The sequence below is a fragment of the Canis aureus genome, chromosome 10 (assembly GCF_053574225.1).
Source record: "Canis aureus isolate CA01 chromosome 10, VMU_Caureus_v.1.0, whole genome shotgun sequence".
Taxonomy (NCBI): Eukaryota; Metazoa; Chordata; class Mammalia; order Carnivora; family Canidae; genus Canis; species Canis aureus.
This window is the reverse complement of record NC_135620.1, coordinates 38,362,949-38,386,660: the sequence shown is the minus strand read 5'-3', so window position 1 is coordinate 38,386,660 and position 23,712 is coordinate 38,362,949. Positions and strand designations below refer to the sequence as shown.

The 23,712-nt window shown below is 38.1% G+C and overlaps 1 protein-coding gene across 20 annotated transcripts in view; it reads left to right on the top strand.

The window, feature by feature from the left end:
• BNC2 (basonuclin zinc finger protein 2) overlaps window positions 1–23,712 on the top strand; it is a 436,884-nt gene that overhangs the window by 127,842 nt on the left and 285,330 nt on the right. For 13 of the 20 annotated variants that reach the window (XM_077912048.1, XM_077912060.1, XM_077912049.1 and 10 more), the window contains one exon: window positions 16,753–16,953. The exons of 6 other annotated variants lie outside the window; for them this stretch is intronic. In XM_077912048.1, the coding sequence (XP_077768174.1) occupies window positions 16,753–16,953 (201 nt within the window). Of the gene's footprint in view, window positions 1–16,752; window positions 16,954–23,712 lie in introns of those variants that run through there. One more of the 20 variants, XM_077912067.1, reaches the window with a different exon arrangement.

Below are 23,712 nucleotides of genomic sequence, written 5' to 3'. Positions count from 1 at the left end.
AAAGCAGGAGGAATAGATCAATTTTCTTGGGATAGCCTTTCAGTTCTGGAAAGGTATCTCAGACTCTAGAAGCCAAGGAGCTGAACTGTTGCATTTTTTTCTGTCCTGGATGTTTAGTATGAATTTCTTTTTTAAAAAGATCTCCTCTGGTTTTTATGTTTGAGAACCACTAATACTTAATAGCTGTCACACAGCCTGTGTCTGTCATTATATAGCAGAGGCTCTAATACAGTGACAGGTAGTAGATTAACCACTGTTTATATATATGAATATAATACAAAAATACATAAGGCTTAGAGAAATGCAAAAGGGAACATAATGAATTTCAGTGTTTTTATCGGAGGTAGACATAATAAAAAATAGTTTTGATACTTGACTTTTTAAAAACTATGACTTTCATTGATGTGTGAATGAATTCTCGATATGTGTATATCAGATTGATAAAGCATAACTTGGAGCCCGGAGTCACAGACTCAAATGGCCATAGTGGCTAGGCAAGTCATGGAATTGAGGGAAACAGTTAGTTAGGTGTAATACAAAGAAGGGTGATGGAGACTGTGCTTATCCGTGAGTACTGCTGAAAACAGTAGCTTCTGCTCTCCAGCAGCAGAATGTAGTCATGAAGGAACACAGACTTCTGTTGCCACACCTTTAGTTCTTTGAAATTCCATGTTTTGCTTCTTCCCATTCCATCTCTAGCAGCTGGAAAGCTGTACTTTAATTTAAAATGTGTTCATTTTTTTTACACGTTGGCCAGTAATTAAGCACACGTACATGCATACTCATACACTCCTATGTAGGAAGCCAAGCAAAACAAACTTGGCCTGAGGGCTTACAGTTTGAAATCTCTCTTTACACACATGTGTATATGCAGCAACTAATATTTATTGAATGCTTATATTCTAGGCACTCAGCTAACCTTTTTCATTGATCAGTACATTTAATCTTCACAATTGGGTGAACTATTTTTTTTAAAGATGAGGAATTTTGGCACTTTTAGAAACTAAAACTCGCCAAGGTTACATATTTAATAAAAGGTTCCACAGGTATTCAAACCCAAGTAATTGGACTGTAGAACTTTGGGACTTAACCACTTGATAAAACTGAGTCCATGGATCTGTCTCTCTCCTACATATGCTATAAGCACATCCACAAAACATAAATAACTGAACATAAAGGGTGGGTAGAGACCATCATCTGATGTTATTAGCTCATTTGTGTGCAGTGTGATACAGTTTGTGTGTATATGTGCTTGATGTGATAAAGCACTGGAATCCTATAATCTTTTACACTTTATAAGATTCTTCTGATAAAGCTTAGTGAGGCCAGTGTAAAATTTCACATGGAGTTTATATTTCTCTTTGTTACAAACTAGACATCCTGAGCTGTGGAGCCAACATTGTCTCTGTCCAAGGGTAAAAGTTCTCTCACTTCTCATTGCCATAGTTAAACCCCACCCATGGAAATGCTCCAAGTTCTGAGTGATGATCACTTCCTCTGGGCAAGGGTATGAAGAATAAAAGTAAATCTAGCAGGAGGAGTAAATCCCAAAAGACGGAGATAAGTACTTGAGGTCAGAGACTGCATCTTTTATAGTTTGTCTACATACCAAACTCATTAATATGAATAATCATCTTAGCTATAGTGGTTGTAGTAGCAAAAGTAATGCAAGAAACTAGTCGTCTTATAGTTTTATGTCAACTCTTTCATTATTTCTAGGATTTGGGGAAATCTCTTTGAGAAAGTGATGTGAAATCAGGTTTCTGCCATGTTTCTCCTTTATTTCTGCTGCTTTTTTCCTACCCACATAAAATGTTTTTCATCCTTAAAAATTCCAGCCTATAGGGGTAAAACCATAAGACTCTAGTAGGAAAAATGAAAACAATGTGCAAGAATCTATATATTTATCCGTTTAGGTTTTGCCCCTGGGAGATTTTGGAACACCATTAGACACTGTAAACCTCTTTATGGTTTATTCACTTGGTGTGGAATGGGAGAGAAAAAAAAAGAGCCAGTCCCTCTGGCAGTATTCTTCTCAACACTCTATACCCATCATGTGAATGGAAAGAACCCAAAACCTTCATTTTCAGAACTGTATCTCAGCCCCTGGCTCCTGGAGAAAACCAGTGTGGTTCAGATGTGGGATGGGAAGAGTGGTTTGCATTGGCACCGGCCTTGCGGGTGCTTGGGGGCTGGAGCACACTCAGCTGTGGGTTACAGATGCTTGATCTCCAGTACTAATGTGGCCAACATGTGAAACCATGGCACCCACAATACTACACAAAGGTCCACGCCTCTGATAGTTTGGGAAATAACTCCCAGCTGAAGAATTCCTTCATGTAAGGCTGAAATACATTCTTGAACCGAAGGTCCTTTTCCAGAGGATTGAAACTAAGAAAGAGGTGCCTGATGATGTTGGACTGGGCATCAGGACTGTATCAGAGGGTGTCTATGGTCTTGGGAGCATTAACTGAAAACAGAAAATAAAATGCTACACTAAATGTTAGATTCATAAATGCTCAATTCCATGCCATCCATGTAGCAGAAAGCTTATGCACTTAAGCCATTGTATAGTTTCTTTGGATATGTCAGGTGCAAAACCAAACTATCACCAGTGAATGTCATCTGGCATGAATCAGGGTATGTTCAAAATGTTTTCACCAATTTTTATTTTCCTGAGATGTCTCCAAGGTTGTTAGGATTAGAGAATACTATATAGAAAAGAAAGGAAATTAGCATGGGGTTGATTGGTGCTCTTTGTGCAAATTCAATAACCAAGACTCTTTTCAGGACACATAATTTTGTCTCTTCTCACCTGTAAGGCCTGTGCTTCCTTTTAATGGTACATTTGAGAGAGCTGGATTATTTCCATTCCCCATTCAGTTAGTGTGCTAGTTTTCTGATTCAGGTACAATTTCTAGTGAAATAGTAGTTTATAAGTATTCAGAAGTTAGTTTATTGACTCTTATTGCACTTCTGAGCACCTAATAAATAATTTATTAGTCTGATGGATATGTGGCTACCTAACTATGGGGCATGAAATATGCACTGTTTTTTCTAATACACTGTAGGGAGACCTGTTTATAAAGTATTTAGTATTGGTTTTATAATGCACCGTTGACAACAGGAGACCACGAAGCTCAAAGATCAATCTCATTTTGGCCCACAGTATTAATGCTGCTTTATAAAGCTCTATGACAGGTCACTTAGACAGTGGTCCTCACAGAAAGGACTCTGTTAGGAAGGCAGGCTGTAGCGGTTGCCAGCGCAGCGGATGAATGTCTTTGCCTAAGTCCCTGAGGTGACTGGCGGTTGCTGATGTTGGCCAGGTGATGGAACTCATCATTTCCCTGCTCTCTAGAGGGATTCTGGACTCGGAGTGCCCAGTTCTGCTAATGCAGTCTTCACTAATTGTGCAAAGGGTTGGTGTGACTTGGACCACAATTGCAGTCTTGGAGATAGGATCCAGGCAGTAAGGAGTGGAGTTTGGCTCTCCACAACTTCGTCTCATGTTTGTTAATGAAGTGACATTCTTCCACATTTTCCACTCCATGCAAATCATGTATGTGACACGGCATAAAGATTTTTGGTTTTTTTTGCTTTGGTGAATTTCATTAGGAATATATTCACAGACATTTTAAAAATACTACATAGTGAACACTTAGAATCAGGGGACATCTAAGTAAAATATTAAGTAATTTCATCCAAGAATCAATTCTCAGTGTTTTAGTTTATAAGAACTATGTGCCATATGAATGCCTCATAAGGGCAGTGATTTACAATGTATGGTTTCCTATTAGAGTGTATTTTGGAGCAAGGCATTTTTCAGTTTTGAATCAAGAACTCCTTCCTGGTTCTAAGTATTCTACTTCCCACTGTGGGGAATCTGAGCTACATGTTTTACACCCAATCTGCTTGCTTGTAATTTCTCAAGAGTTTTTGGGAACCAAGGCTGAATCCCATTGCTATTTGCCACTTCTTTTATTCATTTCTCATTGATTCAGAGTTTCATTCTATCTTTTCCAGTTAGGCCAGACCCTTTCTACCCACCAGTCCTTGATTTATACTGTCATTGTTTTCTGAGATTATCACTTCTTTTGTGCAGCTGTCATTTATTGAGCATTTACTGTGTGTTAAGTATTCTGGTAGGCCCCAGATTACCAAAGATAGATTAAACTCTTTCCCTTTCAACCAATGGAGAATTTAATTGGGGAGATGGGTAGTAAATTGGCTTTCTGACCTGAACACTCTCAATACATATATTTTTTTAACCACAGAATTTTTTTTATATCTCTTACCTTTGGTTCTAAGAAAAATTTTTTCCTTCTCCCTTCAGGGGCACCCTTTTTATTTGTGGTCTTGATCACATTCTCTCCTAGGACCCTTTTATATCATTTTCCCTCTGGCTTAGATCTTCAATATCCTTTTCTCCACTGGCTTTGTCCCTTTGCCTATGATACACTCTTTTTTTTCCCCCCTGTAACAAGTAACAAACCATCAACACACTAACACTGCTTCTTCCAGGCCAATGCAAACTTTTCAGACCACCTTTTTCTTACTTACTTCCTTGCTTTGCAAAATTTCTCCAAAGAATATTTTCCCTTTTTTGCTTCCTTGTCTTTATAATTTGCTTACTTCTTAACTACTTTACAATCTGAATTCTAACTTTTATACCAATTTGTCCATTAACAGCTCTCAGGACACAAAATATAATGATAAAATATTGCAACCACAGATATGTAAGAGGAATGGTGTAATGAACACCCATTTACCCAAATGTAAGAACTTAGAATGTAAAAATATATGTGAAGCCCCAGGTTATCATCCCCTCTCTCCAATACTCACCCCATGCTCCAGCACTATTCTGATTTTGGTATTTATCATCCCCATGCATTTTGCTTTGCTCTTACTATATTTACTACTCCTTACTACTGTGTTTGGTTTTATTATACTCTAAATATAGCACTGTGTTTTAGAACATTTAAAACTCTACCTCTTTAGGGTGCCTGGGTGGTTCAGCAGTTGAGCATCTACCTTTGGCTCAGTGTGATCCTGGTGTTCTGGGATCTTGTCCCACATCGGGCTTCCTGCAGGGAGCCTGCTTCTCCCTTTGCCTGTGTCTCTGGCTCTCTCTGTGTGTCTCTCATGAATAAATAAGTAAAATCTTTAAAAAAAAAAAACAAAAACCGAAACTCTACCTCTTTACACTCTGACATCTTATCATTCAGAATCTTGGACTGTCACAATACCCTTGTTAATATTGCTCCTTCTGTTTTCTTCCTAGTAATCATAGATGTGCCCCTAGATGCTAATAACCTTTGCCTTCTTTTGCCTCTTGTGTCACTTCTCTGTAGGTGGCTCTCAGATCTGAGAGTTCTAGTGTTAGTCTGTTTTCTGAAGTTTTCTAGATGCTTTGTCATTGGTTTAATCTCTTTTTTCCACACTGAGCTCCAATTCAGCTTCCCACAAACTAGTCCATCCTCATTTCTGTTGATATGTCTACCATTTCTCATGCTCAGAATATTATAGCTTTAGTATCATCTTTGACTCTTCTCATTTGTTACCCACATTTTATCAATCATTCTTGTCCCCTGGGCTTTATCTCCACATTGTATCTGCTCTTCTTTTCCCAGTTCTATTGCCTGCAATCATTTTACTCAGATTATTATAACAACTTCCTAATTGGTGGCTTTGCTTCTGTCTTTTCACACTTCAGTCTGTCTGTCATGCTGTTGGCAGATAAATCTTTTTAGTGTATACAGTAATGATCATACTGTGCTGCTGTTGAGAAGCTTTCAGTAGTTTTGGCTGTTGGTGGATACAGGATAAATAGCAACTCTTTATAGTGGAATATAAGGCTCTTCCAGTAATAATGGTACTATTGACCAGTCAATCCCTTTCATTTATCATTGCTCTACACAGATCCTACCTTATCTTCTAGGCTAATTGGATCACTTCTCTAGAAATAGTATCAGTTCTTCAGTTTCAGCACAAATGCTGCCTCTGCTTAGAAACTTTGTCCTACAACCCCCAGCTGGAAGGAATCTCCTTTTCTAAGTTATGTAGGATTGTGCTGTTGCTTCTCTTATCACATTCTGTTTTATTACAGTTGTTTTTATACATGGCTTATCTTCCATACTGATTGTAAACTTCTTGTGAGCAGGGACTATGCCTTAACTTTCATGTTCCCCACACCTTCTTGTTATTTGGCAAATAGGGCTTTGATCACTATTCCCTAGCAGTGGCTAAAAATGTTTAAAATGTCCATCTGTATAATAAATGGAAGAAAAGGGAGCGAGAAACTTAACTAGTCAGGGTAAAAGTGTATCCCTTATCAATTAGCAAATTATTCAGTTGTTCCCACTTTGTTATTTCCATTCTCCCCAGGGTTTATTTACTTAACGGTTGGCTGCCATCAGCTTTGGAGACTGTAACACTTAAAAGGTGTTTGGGTGGGTCAGAGGAGTATGTTATATTTGCAGTAAAAAAAAAAAAAAAAAAAAAAAAATTGTCTTGATATACTCCTTGCCTCCAAGGAATACTGTTTGCAAGGTATCCAGATCTCTTGACAGGCACATTCTGTGCCCACCCCAAATTGCCTATCCCCAGATAGTCATAATTACAAAGAACAACACTGGCAAGCATGATTCAGGATCCTGTGTTGTGTATGATGTTCTTTTCCATTTAAGACACTTGTATATACTCACACTCTTGTATTGCCTAGTTAAGGTATCTCTCGCCTAATTATTCTTTCTCCCACCCACTTACTGCCTTTCACATTCATCCTCATTCAGGCAACTCAGATATTTACTTAATTCCTAACACTTCTTTTTTTTTTTTCTTTCTTTCTTTTTTTTTTTTTTTTTTGATTCCTAACACTTCTTAACTCTGGAGAAACTGTTGCAAGCAGTATACATAGTTGCAGGGTTTTTTTTTTTTTTTTTTTTTTTTAAGATTTATTTATTTATTCATGAGAGAGAGAGAGAGAGAGGCAGAGACACAGGCATAGGAAGAAACCAACTCCACGCAGGGAGCCCGCCGTGGGACTTGATTCCAGGTCTCCAGGATCACACTCTGGGCCAAAGGCAGTGCTAAACCGCTGAGCCACTGGGGCTGACCCATAGTTGCAGTTTTTGATTAATTTTTGACTGTGATAAATATGTGCCCTCTTTTTGTTTCTTCTCTTCCATGCTGTTTGTTTTCCTTGTTTTTCCTTTTCTTTATTTCCTGTGCTTTTAATCTGTTGTAACCATTATTTTTAGTAGTAGTGCCATTAGCAGTAGCAATAGTAAACTTTTAGAAATGAAGCATAACATGCATAGAGAGAAGTGTGCAAATCATATGTACATATAGCTTGATGGATTTTTACAAAGTGACCATACCCAGAACCACCAGGAGGATGGGGATACAGAATATTACTTGTACCTTAAAAGCTTTCCTTGCCCCTCTTGCAGCCACTATCCCATTGAAGGTCAGTACTAATTAGACTTAAGCCACTGTTAATTCTTCCTATTTTTAACTTGCTCTACTGAATTTCTGACATCTTTGGGTTTCTGAATTTGGAAACAATCTCTAGTTTCATTCAAATTTATTTCAACATATTTCTGTTTAAATATGTGTGGATATAACATAGTCTTGGCTTTATAAAATTTTGGAACTTCAGGTATATTGGTATTTCACTTTTTAAATTTTTATATTAATTAATTAATTAATTGACTTTATTTATTCATGAGAGACAGAGAGAGAGAGAGATGCAGAGGGAGAAGCAGGCTCCATACAAGGAGCCCGATGTGGGATTTAATCCCAGGACTCCAGGATCATGTCCTGGGCCAAAGGCAGGCACTCAACCACTGAGCCACCCAGGCCTCCCAAATTTTATTTATTTTAGAGCATGATTGCTTGCATGTATGTGTGTGTGTGTGTGTGTGGGGGGGGGGGTTGTGCAGTGCAGAGAGAGAGAATCTCAAGCAGACTTTGCACTGAGCACAGTGCAGAGTGCAAATGCCCATCCCGGGACTGTCTCCCAGGACCCTGAGATCATGACCTGAGCTGAAATCAAGAGATGGCTGCTTAACTGACTGAGCCACCCTGGTGCCTGGGATTTTACTTTTTAAATTTGTTTTTTGGGTTTTTGTATTTCATATAAGGGGGTACCATCAATAGAGCTGCTTTTTTTCTGTGATAACTAAAAGCAGTGTTGGATTTCATGGGTGTCTGTGAGTCTCAGTCTTCTTCCTGACAGTAATTTAAACTATTATTATGACATCTTCAGTGGGGCTGCAAGACTTTAGAAGGAAGTAAATAAAGAAAGTAATACTATCTTTACAATCTTTGCAACTTTGCTTGGTCATACAGAAGTAATTCTCTACTGGATGCCCCCAGCCTGTTTTTTTTTTTTTTTTTTAAAGATTTTATTTGTTTATTCATGAGAGACACAAAGAGAGGCAGAGACTTAGGCAGAGGGAGAAGCAGGCTCCCTGCTGGGAGGTTGATGTGGGACTCCATTCCAGGACCCCAGGATCACACCCTGAGCCAAAGTCAGATGCTTAACCACTGAGCCACCCAGGTGACCCCCAAGCCTGTTTTTTTAATACTCATTTAAGGGAATACAACCCTGGTTCTTTTCCTCTAGAAGATTTTTTCATAAAAACTGACTTTAGGTTATGATAGAAAGAAGCCATTGTCAGTGTTTGACCTGAGAGAAGACATATAAAGTCACTTCGGGTTTTTTTAAGCCAAAACAGGGTAGGTAAAATAGTTGATCATTTGGAGGTTTTAATATTCATGCTGACTTCACATGCTTTTGCATCTGCAAATGCCTTGATTCTAAGTATTCATCATTTCCCTGATATTTTATAAACTACCTCATCTACCACACCCTACCCAAATCTTTTAACTTTTAAATTTTTCATAGGGTATCAAGGGATTATGGCATTTTGGTATCTCCTTGATGTGTTTTTCTCAAATTGAGCCCCTGATTAGACCTGTCAGCAAATGCTATATCACATTGGTTGGTCTAGTTGGTACAGATAAAGTGTTGTAATAATAATTTTAAAAAAAAGGATGAAGGTTTTAGATACTGTTTGCTTAAGCGGGATGTTTATGCCACTGTTTAAAGTGATTTAAATTTGTATCGTATTGAAAAATTTTAAAAGATTTTATTTATTTATTCACGAGAGACACACAGATAAAGGCAGAGACACAGGCAGAGAGAGAAACAGGCTCCTTGTGGGGAGCCTTGTATGGGGCCGGATATTGGGACCTCGGAATCATGCCCTGAGCCGAAGGCAGCCGCTCAACCACTCAGACACCCAGACACATAGGTGTACCTATCGTATTCAAATTTTATTTTAGGAGGCATGTTTTCCTTTTTGGGTGTGACGTCACATAATGATATTTTCAATGCACAGGCTTCCCCCTCAGTGTAAGTGATCAATGTTTTTTTGGTGTAGCACTTATTATTTTTTGTCATGCTCTGATGCGGTATACCTGTGAGTAAACACCAGAGCGTTTAGCACCCATAATGCTTTGGCCAAAAACAAACTAACCAAAAACCAAAAGCATGCCAGCATGTCTTATTTATAACTTGGACCATGATCTTGTCCCCTGAAATCTTCAGGCTATTCTGGCTGAGGTTTCTATATGTTGAAATGCCCAACCTAGGCTGCCAGAGCCATCTGGAGAAGGTGTAGTTATAAACACGAAGTAACATGTACGATTTTAAAGCAGAATCTCATAGAGGAGAGCGAGATTGAGACTTGCAATCAGAGATGACAGCACAGTATTTTTCTTCCTTTACCTGAATCTTTAAAGATCCTTAACTGCATTTTGAATTAGTTAATCCGTGAACTGTTAACCAAAAACTTTTTTTGTTAACCAAAATTTATGTCCTGAGTTTTTTTTTTTTTTTAAGATTTTATTTATTTATTCATGAGAATGCACAGAGAGGAGAGAGAGAGAGGCAGAGACGCAGGCAGAGGGAGAAGCAGGCTCCATGCACCGGGAGCCCGACGTGGGATTTGATCCCGGGTCTCCAGGATCGTGCCCTGGGCCAAAGGCAGGCGCCAAACCGCTGCGCCACCCAGGGATCCCCTGTCCTGAGTTTTTAAGAGCATAAGTAATAAAATAGATATCTCTAAAGAGAAAGATTTATAGAATATAGAAACAGACACTAGGTTAGATTCAGTAGTTGGTGTGTATGCATCATCTTTTTAATCTGGGTTCAAGGCTGCTTCATTCATGTTTGGCTAGATCATCTAATAAATTGAAACATGAATGAAAACTGTTAACTAAGAAAAGTTTACCAGTTTTCTTAAGATTTAAATACCAGCACCTGGGTGGTTCAGTCATTTAGGTATCTGGCTCATGGTTTCAGTTCAGGTCATGATCTCAGGGTCCTGAGATGGAGCTCCTATAAGCCCCCCTTATAGGGGCTCCATGCTCAGTAGGGAGTCTGCTTGTCCCTCTGTCCCAGGTGCTCTCATGCTCTCTGTCTCTCAAATAAATAAATCTTTTTTAAAAGCTGAAATTTAATACCAAGATCCAACTAGTAATTTCAAAAGTTTTCTTAGTGGTCATTAGATTATACTGCTATAGGGGATGGCTGGGTGGCTCAGGGGTTGAGCATCTGCCTTCTGCTCAGGGCGTGATCCCATCAGGGAGATTGAGTCCCTCATCAGGCTCCCTGTAGGGAGCCTGCTTCTCCCTCTGCCTATGTCTCTGCCTTTCTCTTTCTGTCTCTTGTGAATACATAGATAAAATCTTTTTTTTTTTAAAAAAGATTATACTGCTATAGAACACTTGCCTATTAAAAAGAGGGTGTTCCACCCCTTGTTAGGCTAGTAATGGAAGGCAAGTAGGAACAAATGGTGAATGCAGGGATGTAGGTATAAATGAAAGGTGAATTTTCCTAATTGTGAAGATGGAAACCTTAATGTGGAGATATGTGTCCATATCAGAACTTTACCTTAAGAGCTACCCTTTATTTCTCCTCCTTCCTTTCCTCCAAAATGCAGGCACATTAGTGTAATATTTCATCTTTTTGTGTGGCTTTTTTTGAGGGTGAACTTTTCACTGTCCTCCCATCAAATTACGCATGTGACTCAAGGGGAAAGAGGCAGCTTAGATTATGGTATAATTATTCACAAAGGGAACATCTCAGTTGAAATTATTGTTAGTTTTACTTTTTCTCTATTCTTTTTTATTGAGTCAAAAAATTTTATCCCTTAACTTCACATAGAAAATGAAACTTTACACAATAAAGTAGGGATGGCAGATTTCACAAGGGAAAAAGGTTGCTGTCAACTTTTTTCCTTAGGAATATGGAAATTTGGGTGGATTATCTGTTCAGAGGAGGTTTCCTTTATTAATTCTTTTTCCTTTTTTCACTTAAGACATCTGTTAACATTTCACACAGCCCAACAGATGTTGCAAAGCAAGTCCCATACTTTGTTCTCAAGAAAAATGACATTTCCTCAATTGGTTCCCCCCACCTCTGTGACTGGGCCCAGCCTGCTGCTTCTGCATAATTTGCATATATTAAGTTATATTCCTTAATGCCATATGAATTTGTAGCGTGAGCATTATTTTTATACGATAAAGTCGGATTTGATCAGTAACTAGTTTACATATTGCTTTAGTGTTAAGAGAGGCCATATATAACATTAAAAAAAATCTTCTTTGAGAATGACAACCTAATTCCACATATAGGATTGGGTAGCCAGTTATTAAATTTTTTTTCCATAAAGTAAATGAATTACAAAAGCTTGAGTTGTTTTGCCATAAGGAAGTGCTGATTGTCATGCGATGTGGAGCGTCATTTTTATTATTTTGGCAAGAACAGGGACAGTTTTGTCTTGACAAGCCATTAGATGAATACCAGCGTGTGTCACATGAAAAACCACTGATCTTTAACCCAGCTCTGTACTTAACCTAGCCTTGAAAATGAATAGTGAATAAAAGAAGAGCAAAGGCCAGTTTACTGTCATTACAGATTACAGAATCTGTTAACAGCTGCTGAACTGAACCCAGGGAATTTACAGGTATTGTTCCGTGAACCAGCAGAAGTCCTAGAGATGCTTGTTATACTGTGTATATAAATTATACATTTATTTGATATTTGCTTAGGATTTACATTGTTGGAAACATAACTAGAAGAAATGAAAAGCCTTGAGTACTTTCTCAGAGTACTAGATACATGCCTGGATCACAAAACCATATATATTTACATAGAACGGTTTCAGTGAGGTTTCCCTGCCCCCAGTTATGGAACTTATTGTAAGAAAGCAATGTGCTTTAAAGAAATTACCAGTGAGTATTAAGAGGAAGAGAAAAAGTATGCAATATTCCCCCTCCAGAAAAACTCCCACAAACATACACACAAAACAAAATCCTTTGTTCATTTGTTTCTGTAAGTATTCATTGTGGCTGATATTTTCACCAACTTGTGATTTTTTTTTTTTAATGGAGGGAAAAACTTAAAGCTACCTCAATACTGAAATATTGAAAAGATCAGTAACATTTTAAACAGTCAGTTGTGGGAATTATTGCTTACAGAGCTAACAAGAAAGAACACACTTCCTTACTCTGCTGGTGGAATTGCATTGTGCCTCCCTATAGTCTTGTTATCCCATACTAACTGAAATGCAAATTCTTTGCAACTAATTGGATCTCATTGAGGGTACATGCACAGTATGTAGTTATATGCAAAAAGGTTTTAAAAAATACAATTTCTCTGTAATTACAACTTTTAATGACTATCTAAAACATTGGCATCTACAGCATAGCTTTAGATTATGTATATTTAACTTTTTATAGATTACTCAAAAACATGAGTTATGAAATGCTTAATAAGGTACCAGCTCAAAAATTAGAGGAAAATATTTATTTATAGCAATCTATAAATTGGATTTTAATAAAGTCCTGTGAAAAGAAGTACTTTTGTTTTGGAATTTAGGATTTTGTTTTAAAGGTTAGGATTTAGTGTCTTAGAGCCAGTATACCGAAGTCATGTTAATAGTGTAATCCTTTTCTTGGAACATTTTAAATGTTAAAACATCATAAACATCAGAAGTCACTTCCAAAAATTGTTATCTTTTTGTTTTTTCTGACAGTTCTCCAATCTGTCTTAACACTGTAAACTGCATTCAGTTTCTTAGTTTTTGTAAGTGTGTATCTGCTATGTGTTGTGAGGTGAAGGTATTCACATTCCCATAATGTTTTCTAATAATTTGGTTTCTATTTGGACCTGGTTGGTGTATTCCTAAATTCATGGTCTCTCACAATCAGTAAATGTGGGAAAGCCAGCACATAGCCTTTAGTAATTTGTAGTTCTTTAACCTGAACTACATGGAATCAGGGCAGTAAAAGGCAATTACTATGGAAGTGATGCCTACCTCCACCCCCTCACCTTAAATAATTTTAATCCAAATGATTCCAGACAGCTGGCCCATAATCTATAGACTGGCTAGCCACTGGACAAAATCAGAACTCCTCTTTGTGCCTTGTAGATTCATTTTTTTGTACCTTTGCCCTTCTTGCTGGATAGAAAATTAGCCTAAGATCAAAGATTCTGTATGCCTTGTTTATATGTGGCAGTGAGTGGCAAGTTCAAATCAGGTATTTTGGGGACTTCTAGAGGAGTCTAATTTGTATTTTCAAAACTTGATTTAAAAATGAATATTCAGAATTTAAAATCTGCAAAGAACAAGTGTACACACTTGAGGTTTATTTTAGTTTACTGATTCATTTATTGTTAAGACTTTGGGTTGACTGTTGTCTCTTACAAGGCTTGTCCTCTTTGTAAACTAGTCTTACACAGACCAGTTAAAATTTTGTTTTATCAACTCCATTTAGCAAGTGCAATATGGAATGATAGATTTGTTATGAAAATTTTTAAACCTTAGAAAGATATCCTGGTGCTTTTGAGGCTTGTGCCTTGGCACTAATATGCGGGTCCTAGTTACATTGCAGACCTGTTTGATCTAGAGCAAACTCAAGCCTTGATATCTGAAAGAGCTCAGTTTGCCTATGCTGGGTAGCATTTTGTTAGAAGACTGCTGGATGGGCAGACCAGATTTGGATGTATTAGCTAGTCAGCCTAATAACCCTGTACAGACTGTATTGATTTTCTAGGAGAGAGTTTATGAACTAAATAAACTTGGGGTTGGTGTCTTAATAAACTGCTTCTCTCAGTCTGTCACATTTAGTTACGGAGCTGTGCAGTTTAGGGGGAAAAAAGGCTAATTCTGTTACAGATTGTTCACAGCAGGGTCTCCAAATTAGCCCTTTGTTTTGTAATGCCACCTTGCTTGGGCTCGCTTTGAGCACATTTCTCAGTTTTGCCCTAATGAGTTGCAACACTGATAATGTGGCTGATGATCTTTCATTGATTTCACTATCACTTGCTTGTCTGGTAATTGATCCGTTGCTGAGCCTCTAGTTAATTATATCGGCTTTGACATGGCCCGGTCCATGGGGAATTTCAAGTCTTGCAGAATAACAGTTTTAATAAAAGAGTCTATTACTGCAGGTGCTTGCTGCTGCATGCCAGTTGATTTTTGTGTTGTGTGTGTGTGTGTGTGTGTGTGTGTGGTTGGGGCCAGGGTGGGGGGATGATACCTGGGAAAGAAGAGGACTGCAGGACTGAAAGAAAAAAGGGGTGGGGGCTAGGAAAAGAGGAAGACGGAGTAAAGGAGAGAGGAAGGAAGGAGGGGGGAGTGTGAGGGGGAGAGCAGGAGAGCAAGAAGCAGGCGAGAGAGAGAGAGAGAACACGCAGGCAAAGCGATACAACAGAGCCTGAGAGGAGCGAGGAGGAAGCTTGCTATTGACAGTGTCCTTAAGCCTCCCACAAATAACAGCCATTAGTGGGAAGGTCAGGAGCTGAGCAGGCAGCTTGACTGAGGCACTGAGTGCCACTTCAGAAATCAAGAGGCTAGCAAATTTTAGAGGGAGTTTAAGTGGGTAATAGCTAGCTGTAAAGGTACAGTCACTGTTGACAATTGACTCATAGGGGCTTTTCCTGCCCTCCCCCCTCAAGAATATTTTTATTGACCACAGGTGGACTTCATATATTTTAAGGCAACAATTCTTTGGGTTCTTGTTTGTTTCTTCTCAGATATTGAATTTGCTGCTTTTGAGACTTTTTTGTGCTTAATGGTGGTGAACCGGAGGGAAGTTTAACAGAAAAGCTTTCAGGAGATGTCGGTTCTAGAGGGGAAGGCACATTTGTGTCAACATAGTGTACGTTTTCTCATCTTTTCTCATTGTCCACTAATGACACAGAGCTGCCATTGAAGCTCTTTTCTTTTTCTTTTGTTGTTTCAGAGAGTAAGCTTTATTGTTATTCTTGAGTTAAGGAGGAGCAAGGAGAGTGGTACATTTGTCCTCGATATTTGTAGGTGGTTGAAGATTAATGTTCCTTATATTTTAAGTTTAGGAAGGATGGCTTTTTCCTGCTGACTACTTTTATGAGATGACATGAATTTAGCTTTCCATTTTGAAGTTACTGTTTATGTACACTGCATTTTCTTCAGTTCTGCTTTTCCATAAATAAGGTAGATAAACACTAATAAATAGATGTTTTGTTTTTAAAACTGGTTTAATTAAAAATACAATGTGCTATCCGGGTTATATTTCATCAGGCACAAAAATGTTATAGAATTTTCCATAGAAATCCTGAATGAAAAATGGAATTTTTATATTCATTACTTTTTCCCCAAAATGGGACAGGCTTTTTTTCTTCATCTTTTTCTTTTCTTTCTTTCTTTCTTTTTTTTTTTATGATTTAAGAGGATTTTGTAGATGCTTCATCCAGGAACTTTAACAAAGGATTTTTTTTTTTTCTATTTGTGAGCTTTAAGAAAAGGTGTACTTTTTTTTTCCTTGCCATTCAATTTCTTATTACTTAACATCCAATTTAATAATTAATGACCAGAGGAACTGGATATTAAATAGTATGTATTTATTTTGCAAATGTTTATTGTGCATCTTCTATGTTCAAAAAACCTGCTAGGTTTATTTATTTATTTTTCAGAGTGGAAGTTTCTATGTACATTATTTTCTCTAGGAGTTTATATGTGGTTATAAATAGGCCAGCACGTACAATATAACTTGTAGGAGCTAACATTTAGACAACAACTGAACGGACTTAACATTCTCTTAGAGCTGAATATGTTTCTTTCTTGCAGTGTAATTAGAAAAAAAAATGTTTAAGCAGAGCAGTTTACAAATGTTAAAGTACAGACTGATGTCAGATATTGCATGTTACACCCAAAAGCATTGTTGGGAAGATTTCCTTGGGAAGGGCCTCAGCTTCTCTTCAGCCCGTGTGCCGTCCGTGAGCATGGTACTGCTTGGAGTGTGCCTAAGTGTGTATCTATCTGTGTGTTTGGAGAGGGGTTAGTGCAGGGTGTCATTTGGTGCCTGACAGTGGAACAGTGCAGTTGACTCTTAGCTCTGCTATCCAATGACATGCAGTGGCTGAGAGTTTGAAGCTGATGGTTGGGTCTCCAGTGCTGCCTGCACACCTGACAGGCAGCTGTTAAACCGAGCAAAGGCAAGCTCGGGGAGTCACAATCTATGCATAAATGATAGGGGTATCTGTGCAGAAGGTGCGAAAGAAGCTCTGACCCCCTCCCTCCCCCAAATCTCCCCCTTCCCAAATGAAATGCACAGTTCAGCCAGCTTCTTAACTACACCACACTCCTGCTACTGGCTGCCAAGAGGCTCAAAAAATCCACCTTCACTTTTCAGTCAGAAGAGGCAGAAGTGGATGTGAGAGAAAGAGAGACACAGAGAGACAGAGAGCCAAAGAGGGCAAGAGACTTGACTTTAAGAGCCTCCTGGACTGACAACTCCATGCAGTTCGGAACCAGAACGACTACGGCTGAACCAGGGTTCATGGGGACATGGCAAAACGCTGATACTAACCTCTTATTCAGAATGTCCCAACAGGTAAGTTACTTTTTCTTTTCTTTCTTTCTTTTTCTTTCTTTCTTTTTTTTTTTTTTTTAAGAAACCTTGAATTGTTATATGGACTTTTGTTTCTGTTATTTTTCTTTCTAAACATTTTTAAAAATTTGATCACTTCATAGTTAGGCTCTGTTTTGTCATAACTGTGGTGTTGGAATGTGCAGGGTTACTTCATGGTTTCCCTGAGGGCTCCTTAAAAGAAAAAGGGGGAAAGGATACTGAAGTAAAAGCAAAGCAAAGGCATTCTTTGCAAAGTTTCACAGTATAGCCTGGGTCATGGGAAGACTTTTATTTCTTTGTTTTCTGTTTAAGATTGAAAAAAAAAAAAAAAAGCCACCACCCAAAAATGTTATCGGTCTATCTGTATTAATCACTTCGTCAAAGTGCTATCTCAGAGTAGGTTCTCCAAACAAACAGCCATAACATGTAGGGGCCCCTCTGCACAGCCCCGCTGACTTCACGGGGCTGGAAGCAGCTCGACTCCGACCTGCGGAGAGGAGGCTGTGCAGGAGCGGCTGCCAGCGCGGAGGGTCGCGGAGGAGGAGGAGGCGGCGGCGGCGGCGGCGCGCGTGGCGGGCAGTGCCGGCGGGTCCCAGCTCCTCTGCACCCGCCGCGGCCGCCCGCCCGCCTCCCCGCTCGCCCGCCTCCCCGCTCGCCCCTGCGCTCCCGCCGGCGGCGCTCGGCTCCCGCACACTCGCCGGCCCGCCCGCTCGCCCGCCCGTCCGTCCCCCCGTCCCCCGCTCGCTCGCGCGCTGGCCGGCGCACTCACACTCGGGCGCAGCCGCCGCGTCCTCCCTAAAGCCGCTGCTCGGTCCGGGCCGCGCTGCAGGCGGCTGGGTGTGCTGGCTCTGCCGGGAAAGCCGACGTGTTAGTGCGAGGCCGGCGGCAACTGATAATTAATCATCGGAGCCGGCGGCTCGTACCATGCGCTTGGTGATACGCGCCCTGCACGCCCGGCTCCTCTTGCACAATTGCTGGCTCTGCGGCTCCGAGGGGGAGCGAGGGTGAGAGGAAGCGAAGGGAAACAACCCAGAAACTTTCATCTTGGACTGTGCTCAAGCGAGGGAGGGAAGTTCCCTGGTGCCTCCCTCCTAGACACGTCTTGCTGTTCAAAAGCCTACACCAAACCCACACAAAGCAGAGTTAGCATGATTGTATCATCCACACAGCATGAAAAGTATTACTGGCAAATACACTTGGATCTTAAGTAGATGGCAGTTAAGAAATTGGTACTGTTCCACTCATTGGAAAAAAAATACTGCAATTGCTTTCTTTTTCTAAAATCTGTTTTGCTGGTAAGAGACCGTAAGAATTACATACTTTATTGAGTTAATTAGATTTTTAAAAATTATTGGTAATGAAAGAAAGAAAACAATTTGTTAGGCTGTAAACTATCAGAAGTTTAGAGGTACGTCTGCAAAAGCCAGTGCACAGAGCCAGGGTTTTGTAGCATCTAGCTAGCGAACAGTTTTATGCCGTTCTAGATAGGATAAAGGCATTTGAATAAGGTGTATTTTGACATATCCTGTAGAGGGACCCTGATTACTGCTGATACAGTAAGCTGGGATTTAAATGCAATCAACATAAACCCAATAAGCAACTCTTAATGAGCTATTTCCCATTCTTGCAAGTTAAAAAGTTCATTTCCTCCCAGAGATATTCCTTGTCATTGTAGAGTGCTTTGAGAGGTGTGTTTCTGAGGCACATCCCTGCCTGGGTGGCTCTCTCTGCTTGTAACACAGCGTGTTTTCACTCTGTGAAACTGTAGGAACAAGCAACTTGTGCCGCACTTTAAAAAATTAGATGTCACGTTTAGGGTTTTTCCATGAGTTAGCGAAGGTCATGTGTGTGAGAAGGGAAGATTGGTTTAGGTCTCCCTCTAGCTAGAAAAGAGTTAATAAAACCAGATAGAGATAATGATCAATTGATAAATGGCTATTGAACCACATAGATGGTGTTAGATTGCTTCTTTGGCACTAGCCCATTTCCAAGTAGATTTGAATCTAAGGAGACTTTAAGTCATGGAAAACATTTTAGCTAAAAAACTAATAAAAGTAAATGATTGATCAGAATTAGGAAAATAATTTGAAATCACTCAGAAAGAGAAACTTGTACAACCAAGCTATTATGGTGTCTTTGATTCAGTTGTTTGACTTTGTGAATATGTAAAGATCTATTTTGTCTCTACCTGTGTGCATGCATGTGTCTTGGCATCAGTTGACTATATGAAAAGAGTAGAAATATAGGGAGATAATTTATTCATAATGGATGTTATATAAAACTACATAGTATTATGCCATTTACTAAACAGGGTAATAAAATAAGGGGAGAAAATCACAATTTTAAAAAGTGCTGTGATTTAACTATATATATGTATGTGTATACACACACACACACACATATATATATATATATATATATATAGGTTTTTTTGGTTTTAATATAGTTAGTAACACCCCCCCCCCTTTTTCTGTCATGGTTACTAAATGTTTACCTCCTGTGCATTTTTGGAAAGTGTGTAAAGACTGTATATGTGTATTTTTTTTTCCTCCTTCAGGATGACATGGTAGTTTGTATAAATATTGTGTAAACCTAAATTCAGACTGTGTAAATCTAAAAATATATGTGCTGTACATGTTATTAAAATATGTTTATTTTCTTTACCTATAGTTTATCAGCAATGCTGATTCAGTGTGTGTGTGACTGTGTGTGTGTGTGCCTGTGCACACAGAAAAGACGCTTCTCTTGAAATGATTTTCTTGAAGCCAACAGTTTCAAGGAATACTAGTTTCAGTATACACAGTAAGCCAGCTTTTGTTTTACTACAGGTAAAAGTTTGTCCAGTTTAATCAAATATGCAGGATTCTGTATAAAGAGGTTTTTCTGTATTGTGATTATTTTAATTTCTAAGAAAAAATTGATTTAAGTCATGAAAAAGATTGTTTGGGTCTATTTTTTTTTATTTCAAAGTTTTCTGTAAAAATATTAAAACTACAGAATTTACCAGATCATTTCTTTAAATACTAGAAAAGACTGAATAGCTAGCAGGTTTCAAAACTGAGTTACTGAGAAATAACCATCAGTATTATTTAACTACAGCAAAACTTGTAGCAATGTCTCATGAATACTGGAGTTTAATAATCTAGTCTTGTGTCTTCTAGAGGTAAATTAGGAAGTAGGGATATAAAACTCTTTGTCTTTTGTATGAGCAAAGTTGGATCTGCTTATATGTAAATCTGTCTAATACTAACAAAAAGGCATCACAGACTGAAGCTAATTTAGATTTAGTGGAACAAAGTATGTTTCCTTTATATTCAAGATAATGATCATTTTACCACATTTTCCTTTCTGCATCTTTCCCATGTTTAAGTAAGATTTTTCAAAAAGGATAATTTTTTCCCATACAATATTTGATAACCTTAAAGGGCATGACTCTTGACTTCTGTAAAGGAAGTTCTTTTTTGAGTTACTTTGATCAGTGACAGATCGAGAATGACCAGAAACCCTTTGCTCATCTTCTGTGTTAATCTCCAGAAGTCTAGAACATTATTTTGCCCATTTTAACCTCATTAAGTATTGTTAAAAGCAGAAAATAATGTCTGCTTGTGGAAGTTCTTTTTCTTTTTTTAAAATCAGGTTTTAAGAGGTGATTTTTCTATTTTTGTACATATTTTTTACATTTGAGAGACTATCAAATAAAATTCTTTGTAGCTACTTCAAGGCATGCAGTAGTCTAATATATTTTGAAATCTTTTCAGACATGAAACTGTAACAGGTAAATGGCTCCAGCCCATGTTTTACACATTATTAGGGGCATTTACCTTTTATTATTGGTGAGGTATATTTAACCTGTTTCAAATAAAATGTAGATCCCTTAATAAGGTCTCTTTTCAGACACAAGTCAAATACTAAGTTAGAATTATAAATGACTCTGTGCATCATTATGTAGTAATTTAGGATTCACCCAATGATGTAACAAAATTAACAACATAATTTCATTGTGAAACTGTGTCTTATTAAAGAACAACTGTCTGACATTCTCTTACAGTTGCTTTATTTAACTTCATGCAAATATTATTAGTAGTGACATTTTTCTATTGTGCATTAGATTCTCTCATTAGCATGATGTGTTAGTTATCACCAGAGAAATCATTTCTTAGGTAGGTGAGGGGCAAACCAAGAAAGCTAAAAATTAAATCAACGATTTACATTAATACTAGAGCGTCTGCTCACCAGAGATATGACAGAGTAAAGCAAACTTTCTTTCTAATATAAAATCTAGCACATTTCAGAGAAATGATAAATAAAATATATTGTAAGAAATATATAATAACATTGCTGGAATCCATTTAAAAGCATGTTTGATATGAATTTTTCTCCCAGTACTCTTTTAGTTCTTTCTATTCATATAGGCAAACACAGTTTCATTTTGTTGAATCTATATTTTAAAGTGGAAATGGTGGTTTTGTCTGACTTCCTATTTCCCGCCCTCAAATAATTTAAATGTTTATTCACTAACAGTTTAAAAGACACATATACAATTTTTCTTAGAAGTCGTATTTCTAATTGTATATTGTGGTTTGATTCTTCTTTATTGTGTGTATAATACATATTTATTCTAAACTCTATCCTACTCATGTAGATATTCCTTTTAACATGGGATGTATATTCTTATTTAATCAGAGCCCTGAGTAAAGCAGTTGATAGTTAATGGTCTTTGAAAATGACTTTCATTGCCAGGCATCATCCATCCCTAGGTTTCTGCACTTTTCCCTCCCTTTTTACTCCCCTTCTTACAGTTGGTATGTTTTGGTAATCACGTCTTAAATTGACCAAACTTATGGTCTTGATGTGAAAATATTTATATTAGGAAGCATGTAATTTCAGCCTGTTGAATTACTAGGCTGCTACCTACAATTTCAGTTCCCTTCTCTAATTTGAGTGATAATATGTTTTATTTTGAAGTTTCAACTATAGACATATATTCAAATATAATTCCTAACATCCATTCTGATGATGTAACGCTGGAGTAGGAATATTTAGGAATATTTGTATGATTGTTAAAACATAAATTGTAGTATAGACAAGTGCTTGTGTGTTGGCCCGTACTTTGTAAGTCTGTGTATAACATGCAGACTTCACTTAACAGATACTGTCTAATTTGTAATGCAGTGGGAGAGTAGTAGGGTCATATTCATGGTATTTGTTAACATGTTAATGCAAGTGAAGCATGCACATATTCAGATGTGTATATATGTTAAAAAAGCCTGTACACAAATTTCAAGTTTATTTTCAACACATTAAGTGAATTTGAACATATAGTAGGCGATCATTTTGAAGTTGTTTTTCTCTTATTTCTGTTAACTTCAAACTGGCACTCTGTGTGTAATTGTTAAAGTCTTGTACTAAGGTAAATCAAGTAACCACAGTTGAAAAATAAATCCCTACAGGTGCAGATATCTTATCTATAATTGTAGGTATTTTTTTATAATTATATTTATGAGTGTATCTTAATATTCAGTGATAAATCCAATTATTCATGCATGGCTTTACGGAAATCTGATTAATGTAGTGACAGTACAGATTTAGGCTACTACAGCAGCACATCCTCCCACTCCTGTGTCAGGGTTAAGAGCCGCGGCAAATCCTCCCTAACTAATTAGATGCTGAGTAAGGCATCTCTGAGAAGTTGGGGCAAAAGTGAATGGGTCACAGCCAAAGCAGGATTGCAAGGACTCCAGTGATAGTGAAAGCATTCAAGTTTGCCAGGTCGTTGTGACACAGGGAGCTGATTCCAAAGGAACAGACCGTTACAGATAGAGAGCTGGCGTCATCCACTTCAATGAAAAACAAAAATTCTAGCGCTTCTCCCTTCCCACCTTATGTGCATTACACATACTTAAAGAAACTTACATTGGGCATCTACCCATATCAATCTGCAAAGGTTTCGATAGGATTTTCCTTATAAACATGAATAGCTAATGACTCTGTACAACCTAAGAGGTATTTTCTCAGCTTGGGACTCTTGAGATATATATATATATATATCAAAAAGAATTCAAGAAGAAACTAGAATTTGCTTTAGCTTGTGTCCATAATTTGAATCCTGGTGTTTTAATCCATCTAAGAATTAACTCCTTTTTTTCTCACAGAATATTGGCAGGGAATTTTGTGGTAGTAGGGAGAACAGAGTGAATCGTGGGATGACTTTTACAGTGGGAAATTTTGTCTGGGACTCCCGCTTGTTATTGTCCAAAGAACATGGAATATAATGGTTCCAAGATTTTCTTTCACATGAGATTTGGGGCCTGGTTTGTTATCTGTGTAGAATGAATTCTTCACCACATGAAAATCCTCTCATACCTCTGTACCTTTCGTAGTATGTTTTTGCCGCTACATAACCACCTTTCTCTAGATCTTGGTCAGGAGATTGTTTGGGGATTGTAGGAAATGATTGATCTCACCTCTCTCTGCCAAAGCTGATGCCATTTTTATTTCCCTGAAAAGCAGCTGGCTTCCACATTTTGCTTGGTGATCTTCATCTACTAAAGGATGGGGGCAAGGGGGAGAAAAGGAGTCAAAGACCCTTTCAAGGAACTTTGACATCTATTTTTAAGCTTTGGAGAAATAAAGGAAAAGAGGTATAATTCAGGAATAATGGCCTTCATATCTAGACATACAAGCAAAGCACTGTGTGAAAGAGGGGACTTTTTCTTACAAGGTAAACTAGTAAACAGGCAA